At 45.4% G+C, this 12,765-nt stretch overlaps 1 protein-coding gene across 3 annotated transcripts in view; it reads left to right on the forward strand.

The window, feature by feature from the left end:
- The window catches only part of LOC135375679 (spatacsin-like), a 504,414-nt gene that overhangs the window by 311,167 nt on the left and 180,482 nt on the right, over nt 1-12,765 (forward strand). For all 3 annotated transcript variants that reach the window (XM_064608337.1, XM_064608338.1, XM_064608339.1), the window contains one exon: nt 9,841-9,997. In XM_064608337.1, coding sequence (XP_064464407.1) covers nt 9,841-9,997 — 157 coding nt within the window. The remainder of the gene's footprint in view (nt 1-9,840; nt 9,998-12,765) is intronic.

Raw genomic sequence — 12,765 nt, forward strand, 5'->3', positions numbered from 1 at the left:
GCACTCCTCAATGCCACAGTGCAAGCCAGTGAATTATAAAGAGGGGGGGAAGCCATTAAAAAAATAAGTAAATTATGCTAGACATGTTTGAAATTCAAACTTACAGATTAAAATGGCTTCCATGGCTGCACGTAGAAAAACAGATACTCATTGAACGATGCGACAGCACCAGAGGACACGTGTTTCGCCGTGTTTGCGGCTCGTCGGCCCTGGGTAGCTGCGCATCGTTCGGGATTGGCAAACCAGGGGTCACTCAGCGAGCGATATACACCTGGGAGGGTGACTGAGCACTCCTCAATGCCACAGTGCAAGCCAGTGAATTATAAAGAGGGGGGGAAGCCATTAAAAAAATAAGTAAATTATGCTAGACATGTTTGAAATTCAAACTTACAGATTAAAATGGCTTCCATGGCTGCACGTAGAAAAACAGATACTCATTGAACGATGCGACAGCACCAGAGGACACGTGTTTCGCCGTGTTTGCGGCTCGTCGGCCCTGGGTAGCTGCGCATCGTTCGGGATTGGCAAACCAGGGGTCACTCAGCGAGCGATATACACCTGGGAGGGTGACTGAGCACTCCTCAATGCCACAGTGCAAGCCAGTGAATTATAAAGAGGGGGGAAGCCATTAAAAAAATAAGTAAATTATGCTAGACATGTTTGAAATTCAAACTTACAGATTAAAATGGCTTCCATGGCTGCACGTAGAAAAACAGATACTCATTGAACGATGCGACAGCACCAGAGGACACGTGTTTCGCCGTGTTTGCGGCTCGTCGGCCCTGGGTAGCTGCGCATCGTTCGGGATTGGCAAACCAGGGGTCACTCAGCGAGCGATATACACCTGGGAGGGTGACTGAGCACTCCTCAATGCCACAGTGCAAGCCAGTGAATTATAAAGAGGGGGGAAGCCATTAAAAAAATAAGTAAATTATGCTAGACATGTTTGAAATTCAAACTTACAGATTAAAATGGCTTCCATGGCTGCACGTAGAAAAACAGATACTCATTGAACGATGCGACAGCACCAGAGGACACGTGTTTCGCCGTGTTTGCGGCTCGTCGGCCCTGGGTAGCTGCGCATCGTTCGGGATTGGCAAACCAGGGGTCACTCAGCGAGCGATAAAAAATTCAGCGAATTTTTTGCGAATTGAGCGAATTGAATTGCGAATTGCGAGCGAATTGAAATTCAAACTTACAGATTAAAATGGCTTCCATGGCTGCACGTAGAAAAACAGGTACTCATTGAACTCATTGAAGTTTGAATTTCAAACATGTCTAGCATAATTTACTTATTTTTTTAATGGCTTCCCCCCTCTTTATAATTCACTGGCTTGCACTGTGGCATTGAGGAGTGCTCAGTCACCCTCCCAGGTGTATATCGCTCGCTGAGTGACCCCTGGTTTGCCAATCCCGAACGATGCGTAGCTACCCAGGGCCGACGAGCCGCAAAGACGGCGAAACACGTGTCCTCTGGTGCTGTCGCATCGTTCAATGAGTATCTGTTTTTCTACGTGCAGCCATGGAAGCCATTTTAATCTGTAAGTTTGAATTTCAAACATGTCTAGCATAATTTACTTATTTTTTTAATGGCTTCCCCCCCTCTTTATAATTCACTGGCTTGCACTGTGGCATTGAGGAGTGCTCAGTCACCCTCCCAGGTGTATATCGCTCGCTGAGTGACCCCTGGTTTGCCAATCCCGAACGATGCGCAGCTACCCAGGGCCGACGAGCCGCAAACACGGCGAAACACGTGTCCTCTGGTGCTGTCGCATCGTTCAATGAGTATCTGTTTTTCTACGTGCAGCCATGGAAGCCATTTTAATCTGTAAGTTTGAATTTCAAACATGTCTAGCATAATTTACTTATTTTTTTAATGGCTTCCCCCCCTCTTTATAATTCACTGGCTTGCACTGTGGCATTGAGGAGTGCTCAGTCACCCTCCCAGGTGTATATCGCTCGCTGAGTGACCCCTGGTTTGCCAATCCCGAACGATGCGCAGCTACCCAGGGCCGACGAGCCGCAAACACGGCGAAACACGTGTCCTCTGGTGCTGTCGCATCGTTCAATGAGTATCTGTTTTTCTACGTGCAGCCATGGAAGCCATTTTAATCTGTAAGTTTGAATTTCAAACATGTCTGGCATAATTTACTTATTTTTTTAATGGCTTCCCCCCCTCTTTATAATTCACTGGCTTGCACTGTGGCATTGAGGAGTGCTCAGTCACCCTCCCAGGTGTATATCGCTCGCTGAGTGACCCCTGGTTTGCCAATCCCGAACGATGCGCAGCTACCCAGGGCCGACGAGCCGCAAACACGGCGAAACACGTGTCCTCTGGTGCTGTCGCATCGTTCAATGAGTATCTGTTTTTCTACGTGCAGCCATGGAAGCCATTTTAATCTGTAAGTTTGAATTTCAAACATGTCTAGCATAATTTACTTATTTTTTTAATGGCTTCCCCCCCTCTTTATAATTCACTGGCTTGCACTGTGGCATTGAGGAGTGCTCAGTCACCCTCCCAGGTGTATATCGCTCGCTGAGTGACCCCTGGTTTGCCAATCCCGAACGATGCGCAGCTACCCAGGGCCGACGAGCCGCAAACACGGCGAAACACGTGTCCTCTGGTGCTGTCGCATCGTTCAATGAGTATCTAATAATATATATATATATATATATATATATATTAGAAATCTGTTCGCATTAAGCTGGGATACGCTATCGATCGCCCATTTGCGTCCGCCGTCTCGTCCACTCAATCCAGATGCAGGACTCCCCTATTTCAAAACGAATGGAACTCAGTACTCCTTCATACGTGGAACCCAAATAAATTTTTCGCAGTGTCGACTTGGACGGAATTTTCGTTTTGCAGTACTTCTTTAAGCAAGTCTAGAAGACAGGGTTCTCGAGCTTCGCCCACGGTATGTTTGCTGCACCAAGTGACGTACACAAATCGGCGTGCAGTTCACTCTTCCTTCCGTCCTGAACACAATCCTTAAGAACGCTTTGGCTGGACGTCGACGGAAAGTCATTTGTGCAGTTGAACTTGTGCGTGGCTGTAGTAGCATGTTGCTCTGTGTGAGATTTTTTCTCGCACGGAACCTGCAAATTGCAAACCGATTCTTACGCTATAGACAGACGAATATCTTACGGAACTGAACTGTCTAATGTGAGCGCGCGGAAGCAAACTCTGTACTTACTTGCTTTCTGCGCGGCTGACAGAGCACCGCAACTGGGTCAGTGGTGTAGCAGTTAAAACTCTCAATCCACGAATTCACCAGACTTCCCCTGGTCAGCATGTTTTCGGCATTGTGCAATGCCTGCGACCGTCCGCGGAGCCCATGTTGCAACGTGTTGTGCTGCGTCAACGCGAGAGGACGACCGACGTCAATGGAACGCGTCGTTGTCGCTATAGTTTCGTTTTGCTCTTCACTTCCCTCACTAGCTCTGCATGTTTTGCTGGGAGGCGCGTCGTGGGAGAGGCTTATGAATGCGTATCTCTGTTATTTTCGGCCGCGGTGAAAATAATGCTATTTGAGACGGAACACATTACACGACATTGTCGGTCCAACGCGTCCCGGCTTGTTCTTTTACGCAGACAGAAAAAAAGGAACAAAAGGATGAATTTAGGTATTTTACGGGAAAAAACGACGTTTTAGGAGCAAACGCCGAAATAGGCGCAAACCTTATCACTCAATTCGTGCTATATATCAAAAAGGCAGTTATGGGTTTGTGGGAAAAAAATAAGCATTTACCTAAAGATCCGTGGTCGAGTTATGGCCATAGGCTTCCGAAATTAGAAAGGAAAATTCTGCCTTTGCTGGGCAAGTTTCGAGTTCAATTATGCAAATTAGCTTAATTAATGGGTGACACGAATTCAAAAGTGAGGTCGTTTCAATTCGTGTCACCCATTAATTAAGCTAATTTGCATAATTGAACTAGACAATTCTGTGGCAAAAGTCTGTATGAGTGTATTCCAAGTAGTTCTATAATTTTTGGGAGTAAAACCTGTTTTTAGTAACTGAGTGAATGCACCAAACATTGATGTACTACAACTACGGCGCTTTGGCCGCGCCCGACTATGTCATTCGTCACATGATCGGGCCTCCCAAGAGGGCTCTGAACGTCACATAGTGACATAAGTAGTATAGATAGGTGTGCACTTAAAACATTGTCCAGTTGGATCATCCAACCAATCAAAACCGTGCACAGGTAGCCCGCACCCTCCTAGCGCTGCCAGAGCCCGCTCTCGTACATGTTTGCGCCTAACAAAAAAAAAAAAAGAATAATAAAAAAGAAAAGAAAGAAACTACTCGGCCTTTTTGTGATCTAATTCCACAGCCTCCGTATGGGTACAATTCAGTAGCATTGACGATGTATATTTTGTCGTCGTATCGCATCAGAACAAGCTTTGTAGTTTCAAATGTGTACATGCTCTGTCGCTTACTGCGTGTAGTATGCTGCTGGTGAGTTACTTTTGCACAATAAAAAAGATGTCTTTATTCAGGGTGTTCCATTTTACCTATTCCATTATGTTCCATTTTACCTTACATAAATAGGTTTTACTTTAGAAAAATACGAAACTACTTGGAATACACTCATGCAGACTTTTGCCACAGATTGAGGCTGTTTGCATTGGTGTCACACATAATTTAAGCTAATTTTGATAATTGAACTGGCGAATTAGTCAAGAAAAGGTAGCATTTTTCTGCATGAATTCGGAAGCCTATCGCCACAACACACTATTCCAATCAAAATCACTGAGTGTTTCAGAGGATTTCTAGAAAAGTTTGACAGCTTCCAATCCGTCACTGAGCGAAGCGCGATAGCTGATATTTACTTTTGTGGAACTGTGGGTTCCATCCAAAATCCTCCCTCCAGGGCCGGTGTCTACTGTTTGCCTCTGGGTGAACAAGTGGGAAAATTGTGCCCCACCTGCATTGTTGCTGCCCCGGAAGTTTTTTTTGGGAGCTCCTTTAGGCAGGCTCAAGGGGGGCAATTGCCCTACCTCTCCCCCGTGAGCCCCGCCTTTCAGCCCTGCCTTCCTCCTGTTCTATAAGAAAATAAACCATGCTGCGCAATCACACCTGGGTAGTATCATTTGTAATCGACCAACGGGCGTCGGTGACATTTTTATTTTCTTGAGGAAAAATAAATGTTATTCCTAATCCAAAAAGAAGCAAAAGAAGCCTGGTCGCAGGTCTCTGCGATATTTCGTTCTCGGTCTGCGAGGCTCCAAACAAATTAGCGCGATTTGGGTAGTTCCAGCTTTTCCAAATGTGGTGCGCTGGATCCTCCGAACCGCTGCTCTCTTCTGAAAGCATTTTTTTTTCATTGGCAGAATGGGTGGTGAGGATTTAGTTAAGACAATTAAATTCGGTGGCAAAGCCCGAACAAAGTTATAAAAACATTGTGAAAACGCCTCCAAGGACGGTCGTAGAGCAACTTTGTCAATTTCTTACGGGGTCCCACAATTTTTGAATATCACGAAACTTATATGAGATGAAAGAGCTTTTTTTACTCTTTTGTTTAGTACATAGCGCGTTATCATACATTCTTGCATCCGTCTACAGTGATGCCGTAGTCGCAAAGGAGTGCCAGAAAATTGCTGTTTTCAGGGCTGTTTTTCTCAAAAAGGCCATCTTTAATTTTGTTTATATTTTGTGGAGACATGCCTTGAACACCGCTCTTTCATATTATAAAATAAAATTTCTGCTTATTTTATTTCTTCAGGGCTGGCGAATTCTTTACCCGCGCCCTGGTCGCTTTTAATTCGAAGTGCCGGAGAATGGTACTCACAATGGTGCTCTTTTTTTTTTTTTCTTGCTGAAGGATATTACATTACGGGCTGATAAGATTGGTTGACGCGCACCCAAGTAGTGATCAGGGATAGTTACTGCAAACATATATTTATTGTTATTGTCTTACTGTGGAAGCCCCAGCGCCAACCGCTTACGTATACATCAGTCCCAAGCGGCATTGAACGTTTGTGTTTATTGGATCTGTCCTAAAGGTCTGCCGCAATTATAGCTGTTCGCAACGTACGACGTCCCCAACTCTTGTCCAGGTATATGAAGATCGCAGTCTTGAAACAGGATGCACAGTGGACCACTTGCTCTCCTTTTTCGCTTCTCTGAACGCTTCGGCATCCGCACGTGGCGCATGCAACGACGTAACGTTTGGTAACCTCGGCGTTAGCTTGCACACAAGGTCTTCAGCTGTTCGAATGGCTACTCCTGGTGGAGAACGAAGATTCTACAGTGAAGCATGATGCTTGACCACCCCGCCGACTATGACCACCCCACCGCCCACTTTATGAAATGGATATTTGAGAAATAAAGAACCTCCCGTGTACCCACAACCCATGAGGACCAAACGGAATTCGGTGGTTTTGTTCGTCGGCGATAGTCGTGCCCTTGGTATTCCTACTTTTCAATGCTTCGAAACCGCGCTTATTTCCAACAAGAAAGCAAAGTAGCCGATAAGTCTTCCCAGACTTGCTTACATAAAGCGCTGAGCTCGGAAACATATGGACACCGCAAAGCGCATGTGAAGAGACTTCCATGCGAGGCTTCCTGTTCTCACGTACAGCTTCACCTTGAAGTGACTTACCTTCAAATGATTAACCCTATGGGGAGAGGTTGGTAGGCTGCAGTGTGCATTTTTGTTTAAGTTACAGTCATAACAGTCGAGGTACGCCTTGGTTTTGTCAACCTCTAATGACATAGCCTTCGGCAGAAGGTAAACGGGTAAGAACGCTGTTCTCCGACTCATAGGATCTAAAAGCGACAAGGGCGCGGGAAAACAATTTGCGCTGCATGAAGAAATAAAATAAGCAGAAATTCTACTTGATAATATCAATGAACGATGTCTAAGGCATGTGTCCACAAAATATATACAAAATTGAAGATGGCTTTTTGAGAAAAACGGCCCTAAAAACAGCGATTTTCTAGCACCCCTTCGTGAATACGGCGTCACTGCCGACGGATGCATGAAGGTATGATAACGCTATATACTAAACGAAAGAGTAAAAAAAAGCTCTTTCATCTCATATAAGTTTTGTCATATTCGGAAATTGTGGGACCCCGTAAGAAATTGGCAAATTTGTGCTATGAACGTCCTCTGTGGCGTTTTCGAGATTTAAAAAAAATGTTTTTGGGCTTTTCCACCGAATTTAATTGTCTTAAGCAAATCTTCACCACCCATTCTGCCAGTGAAAAAAATTGCTTTCAGAAGAGAGCAGCCGTTCAGAGGATCCAGCGTACCAAATTTGGAAAAGCTGGAACTGCTCAAATCGAGCTCATTTATTTGGAGCCTCACAGACCGAGAACGAAATATCGCAGAGACCTGCGACCAGGCTTGTTTTGCTTCTTTTTGGATTAGGAATAACATTTATTTTTTGCTGAAGAAAATAAAATTGTCTCCGGCGCCCCTTGGTCCCCACCTTTCAGCTTTATCAACCTGTCTGTCCACTGAGCCACTGATAATGACAGTTGAGTGAGAAGGTCCACGATGGGACTAAAACTGTGTCGTTCTTTCCACTTCTGCAGGGTTCAAATGGAAATTTCACCCAGCCTACTTACATACTTCGCCCAGCGATACATTTTTGGCGGTCAAATGTTTGTAGATATCTTGTGAAAAACACAATGAATCGTGTGCTATGGCGAGAGGCTCCCAAATTGATGTAGAAAAATGCCACCTTTGCATGGCTAATTTGTGAGTTCAATTAAAAAATACCTTAATTAACTCATGACATGAATGCAAATGGCCTCAATCTGTGGCAAAACCTGTATGAGTGTATTCTAAGCAGGGTGTCGAACCGCAACAAATACGGGTTCGGTTCGGGTTCGGGTTCGCATTGTTTTGATTTCGTTCCGGTTCAGTTCCGGTTCGGCCATGCCAAAAATCAAACCGGTTCGCAGGCCCGAACCGGTTCGCGAACCGGTTCAACGCTTCCGTTTTATATGTTCCATAAAACTGCTTTTATCAAGAAATGCGTGGCTAATAGCTTACTGCTGTTGTCTGCATTGACGTCTCTAGAGGTGAGGTAGCCCTTTAGCGAGAGCAATGAGAAATGGATGAACACTTATTGCAAATAGAGTCCACGCTGTTCAAGCGGTGTAGTCCTGCTACTTTCTGTTCCCAAAATCTCTTTTTTCACACGCACAGTGCCAGCAAGATACACTTAAAGGAAGCCTAATAAGATGGACAGCGTAACATATAGACGACAGTACTTGCCGGCACACTGCCTTCGCAGCGTGAATCGATCTGAAACCGTACTGAAGCATGTCGAAAATAAGCCGCCAGCTTTACTCTGTCCGAGCTCACAGCTGTGTACTAGTTCATCCACAACACAAAGACAATGTGTCACGACACAACTGCACTACCAATAAGAAGAACCACATTTAGTTTTCAAACCACGACCAATCAAACAGGCACCGTTCTGCGTACGCTCCTTCTCCACTTCTCATGTTTCTGATTTGTTTAATTTGTACTGCTCACGTGTAAAGGGAAATCTTGGGCGCTTATTTGATCACATATTCGTCCTGTAGAGCTACATAACTGGCCTACTCCATACCTGTTTCCTTCGTCCGCGTGCACTCTTAAAAATGAACTTCACCGCATAGCACGCTCCTAGCCAACCACCATCTTGAATGACATCGTTATCTGCCCTGATTTGTTGAAAACGGGAGGCGTACGCCTTTTTGTGACTTATGCTGTTCATAATTGTCACAAAAAAGGCGTACGCCTCCCGTTTTCAACAAATCAGGGCAGATAACGATATCATTCGAGATGGTGGTTGGCTAGGAGCGTGCTATGCGGTGAAGTTCATTTCTAAGAGTGATGGCACCTCTTCTCTGAAGAGTAGACGCCGCATCACCGCGTGCGTGGGGCGCTAGCCGCGGCGCTCACAAGGACAACTGCGCTTCAACGTGTTAAAAAGACACTGAAAGTATACTTACTATACGTCGTCGTCTGACTGCTAGGTGAAAATTTCTGAAATCCATGATATAGGCGCGTGATGATGATACCAATGTGCCTTCGTTCGGGGATAGAGAGGAACTCTTATGCTGACTTCTTTTATGTCCGAACCGTTTTGTTGCGAACCGGTTACCGCTATTTTTTACGGTTCTGCTCCGGTTCTGGTTCAGCAGTGTCATGAAAATTTCGGTTCGGGTTCCGGCAAAAATAACGGCTCGGGTACGGTTTTCAGTTCGGGTTCGGGTTCGACACCCTGATTCTAAGTAGTTTATCGATTCTGTCAAGTAATACATATATTTAGGAATGTAATGACATCCTGTTGTGGAACACCCTGTGGAAGGTGTTTACGAGCAATTATTTTCTTAACTCCCTGCAACCTAGGAATTTGACTGTAGTCACCCAGGCGTACAGAAATACACCTTTGCTTTTAAAGCGACTACCTCTTCAATTATCCTCCCACCTGTCCCACCTTTAATTACCCTTCCAGGCATCACCGTTACACGGATCGCTAGCTGGGGTGTCTAGAGGTTGTGTAGTGATTTGTGGGTGAGGTTGTGTGAGGTCATGCGATTCTAGAGGGTGTGAGATAACAGGCCTCTTTCGCACATGACAGCTGCACACAGTGACCTAACCCTACATAGCTGCTGTAGTCGTTCTTTCGCAAGAGTATATAGATTATTTGCTGCACAACTCGCCGCAGCCAGAATCAGCAAATTTATGGAGAGGCATTCCATTGCTCTGCTTAATGAATTTCGTGAGTTTGAAAGTGTTTCAAGTAATGACAATGGTTATGGCTCTATTCCGCAGTCTGACTGATTTTCAGTGTGTTATGTCGAGGCATAAACTCTAATTGCCTTGCAGACAAGGAGTGGAGCTGTTCCTGGGCCTTTTGCTGAGGGCTTTCGCGGTGCATCATGGTCTAGAGCCACCCCTCACAATGTTGCAGTGGAGCGCCCAAAATAACGACTGGTTGGGATTTCTCTTGTGGACACAATTGCTTCAGTTTCCCAAAATACAGGTACATTATCCTACCATTCTAGCATAGACTGCTTTGCGAGTTGGCAGAAACGCAAGACCAGAATACTTAGTGCGACACGAGACTAGACGCAAGGTGAAGTAGTAGATAGGTTTTCTTGGCACTAATTCTTCTTGTCATGCATCCTGCATGTCCTTCAAGACATCACTAATCAAATGAGACGAGGTTGGAAGCAAGCATTAACAACATTATTTTAATGATAATGATTGGGGTGTTTCATCGCCACGTGTGATACTCTACCCCATTGCTGGCAGTGATATGGTGAAATGGAATAAGGAGTAAGGGTAATGGAAAATGATATATTAGAGATTTTTTGTGGTCCGGTTGAGCATGCTTGGTACGATAGTTGTGAGAGGAGGGAGCAATGCACATGTGCTTTACCTCGTGGAGATCATCCTTCCCGGTACTCCTGACCGCTCGATTGGTTCGCTTCCGACCGTCTCCTTCGGGGCCTCAAGATACGGAGATTAAATGCAGTTGATTCCAGCTACCCTGTAGCAGTCATATATTCCGTCAAGGCACAATGCTTCCTCACAAAATTTCGTTCCTGAAAAACCTTGCAGGGCATGAGGGAAGGGAGTTGCCTCAGGAGAGAAGCCGCCGATATTTCGAACAGAGACTGTTCTTCTTCTGGGCACCGTCCTCATCATTGGCATGGTATTTAAAGCCTTAAACCTTGAAACCTTTAAAATTTAAACCTTTAAACACCATGCCAATGATGAGGACGGTGCCCAGAAGAAGAACAGTCTCTGTTCGAAATATCGGCGGCTTCTGTCCTGAGGCAACTCCCTTCCTACATCTCTACCGGTTCGCTGGATTTCTACCCATCTACTTGCAGGGCATGAGTACTTCTTGTTGATTGTCATTGGGACTGGAGGTAAGAAACTCACTGTAAAAAAAATATCCGGAAAGACTGATGCCACCAATTTGAATGCCATCCATGCAGTGGTTTATTACGAATTCTGAGACCTGGGGGGCGGGGAGGTTGCGAACAACTGGGGAGGGCCATCATTACAGTTACGGAACAACTGGGGCCCAGGACCTTATTCACAAAAATCTCCCAAAATATGGATCCAAATTTGCATCGTAAACTATCCAAATATGCACAAAATATCTAGATGTATTATGACGTCGGGATCCGGGATTTGGACGTCGTTGATTCGGAAGCTGTTGCGTACCTTGGAACTTTATAGATACCCAAACTGCTTAAAACCGTTCTACAAATGAAAATGCACGTCCATTATTGGCAGTTGGAATGTACGCTCATGCATGCACACTCAAGTATTCCTTGTTGGGCATTGCAGTATGCCATGATATAAATGCTCAGGTTTTAAAAATTGCACACACACATAGATATGCATTTTTACGTGGGACAATTAAAAAACTTCCTGTTTTGCCAGTCAAGAAAGCCATGTACCATGAACAAGTGCGCTATGTCGCCGGCGAATTAGCTAGCTGCCTGCGTCATGTGCAGACAGCTCTTCGTTGTGCTGTACATTGCCTTCGACGTATCGTATCAACGTATTGTAGATTTGAGTCATTGTGATTAGTAATGTGTGGAGAAACGCTAGAATATGTGTTCGAACGCATTAAAGGATATACATTTTGCATGAACTCCCGGGCATCGGGTTATAGCATCGTATCGCTGCTACTGTAGTAGCTCAACGTATCATTACCAATATGCTATTGCAACTGAAATAGCAAGGTCCCCAACCCCTGTACGGGGGGGGGGGGGTGCACAGGTAAAACCTGAGGGGGTTTCGCCAAACTGTCGGGGTGATCATGAGGGTGCAGGGGGTGTCTGGATAAATCGCTGATTCCATGTGCAAATGCTGGGGTGATTTAGGGCTGTTCAATTTTCTAAATTGTACAATGTCTTATTGGTCCAAGAAACACATGGGAGTACGTTCGTTATTGTTCTTTGAAATAGTATATTTAGTTCCTCAGAAGAATGTTTTCTATTCTTGACAATAGATGGCGCTACGTGTACCGTAGAGTGTTCCCACTAGGGGCCCTATTTGGAGCTGCTGTCGAGCACAATCGACAGTGTAAGCAGAGGAGTATCGGTAGGGAGGAATTACAGCCACCGGGAGCGATACCTGCCAGTTTTGCTATTCCCATTTTGCCTTTAACGATAGTGCGTTTCGTTTGTTCACTGTCGTTAGACCTGACTAGAAGGACTGGTATGCGAAACGGAGTCTGCAAGTGGGTCAAGCCGACGGGCCTGCCTATAGGTGACTACGAAGGGCTCGGCTCTCTGCCGCTTCAAGCGCCCTCGTAGCCATGTGACCTCATGTGCGAAGAGCACCTGAAACCTCGCTGGAGCACCTGTCATGGGCGAGTATGAAGCAATCCACCCCAGGTCCGCGAGAAAAGATGTGCGCGTGCTGGTGCGTCACGCTCCACAGACCACAGATATGATTGCGACAGATGTACGACCCCCTCGTAAATGCGCGAAAAACATTGGCAACGGAGCGGCTTTAAATAGGAGAATTTTAATCACAGGTCGTTAAAGTAGCACAGAAGCCGCACCCTGTTTGCTTTCTATTAAATTGTTAAGCAGGCCAGTAAGATACAGCATGGGAAGTAATTCACCCAAGAGAGTCATAATCAGGGTGTCGAACTCAAACGTTTTTCGTTCCGCTTGAAAGAAAGTGGTTCAGTTCCGGTTCAGCTCCGAAATTAAAAATAACTGTTCGAAACCGGTTCAGTTTCACATGCTGTAAGGAGAACTGACTGCAGCGAAAATA

This window comes from Ornithodoros turicata, unplaced genomic scaffold, assembly GCF_037126465.1.
Source record: "Ornithodoros turicata isolate Travis unplaced genomic scaffold, ASM3712646v1 ctg00000915.1, whole genome shotgun sequence".
Taxonomy (NCBI): Eukaryota; Metazoa; Arthropoda; class Arachnida; order Ixodida; family Argasidae; genus Ornithodoros; species Ornithodoros turicata.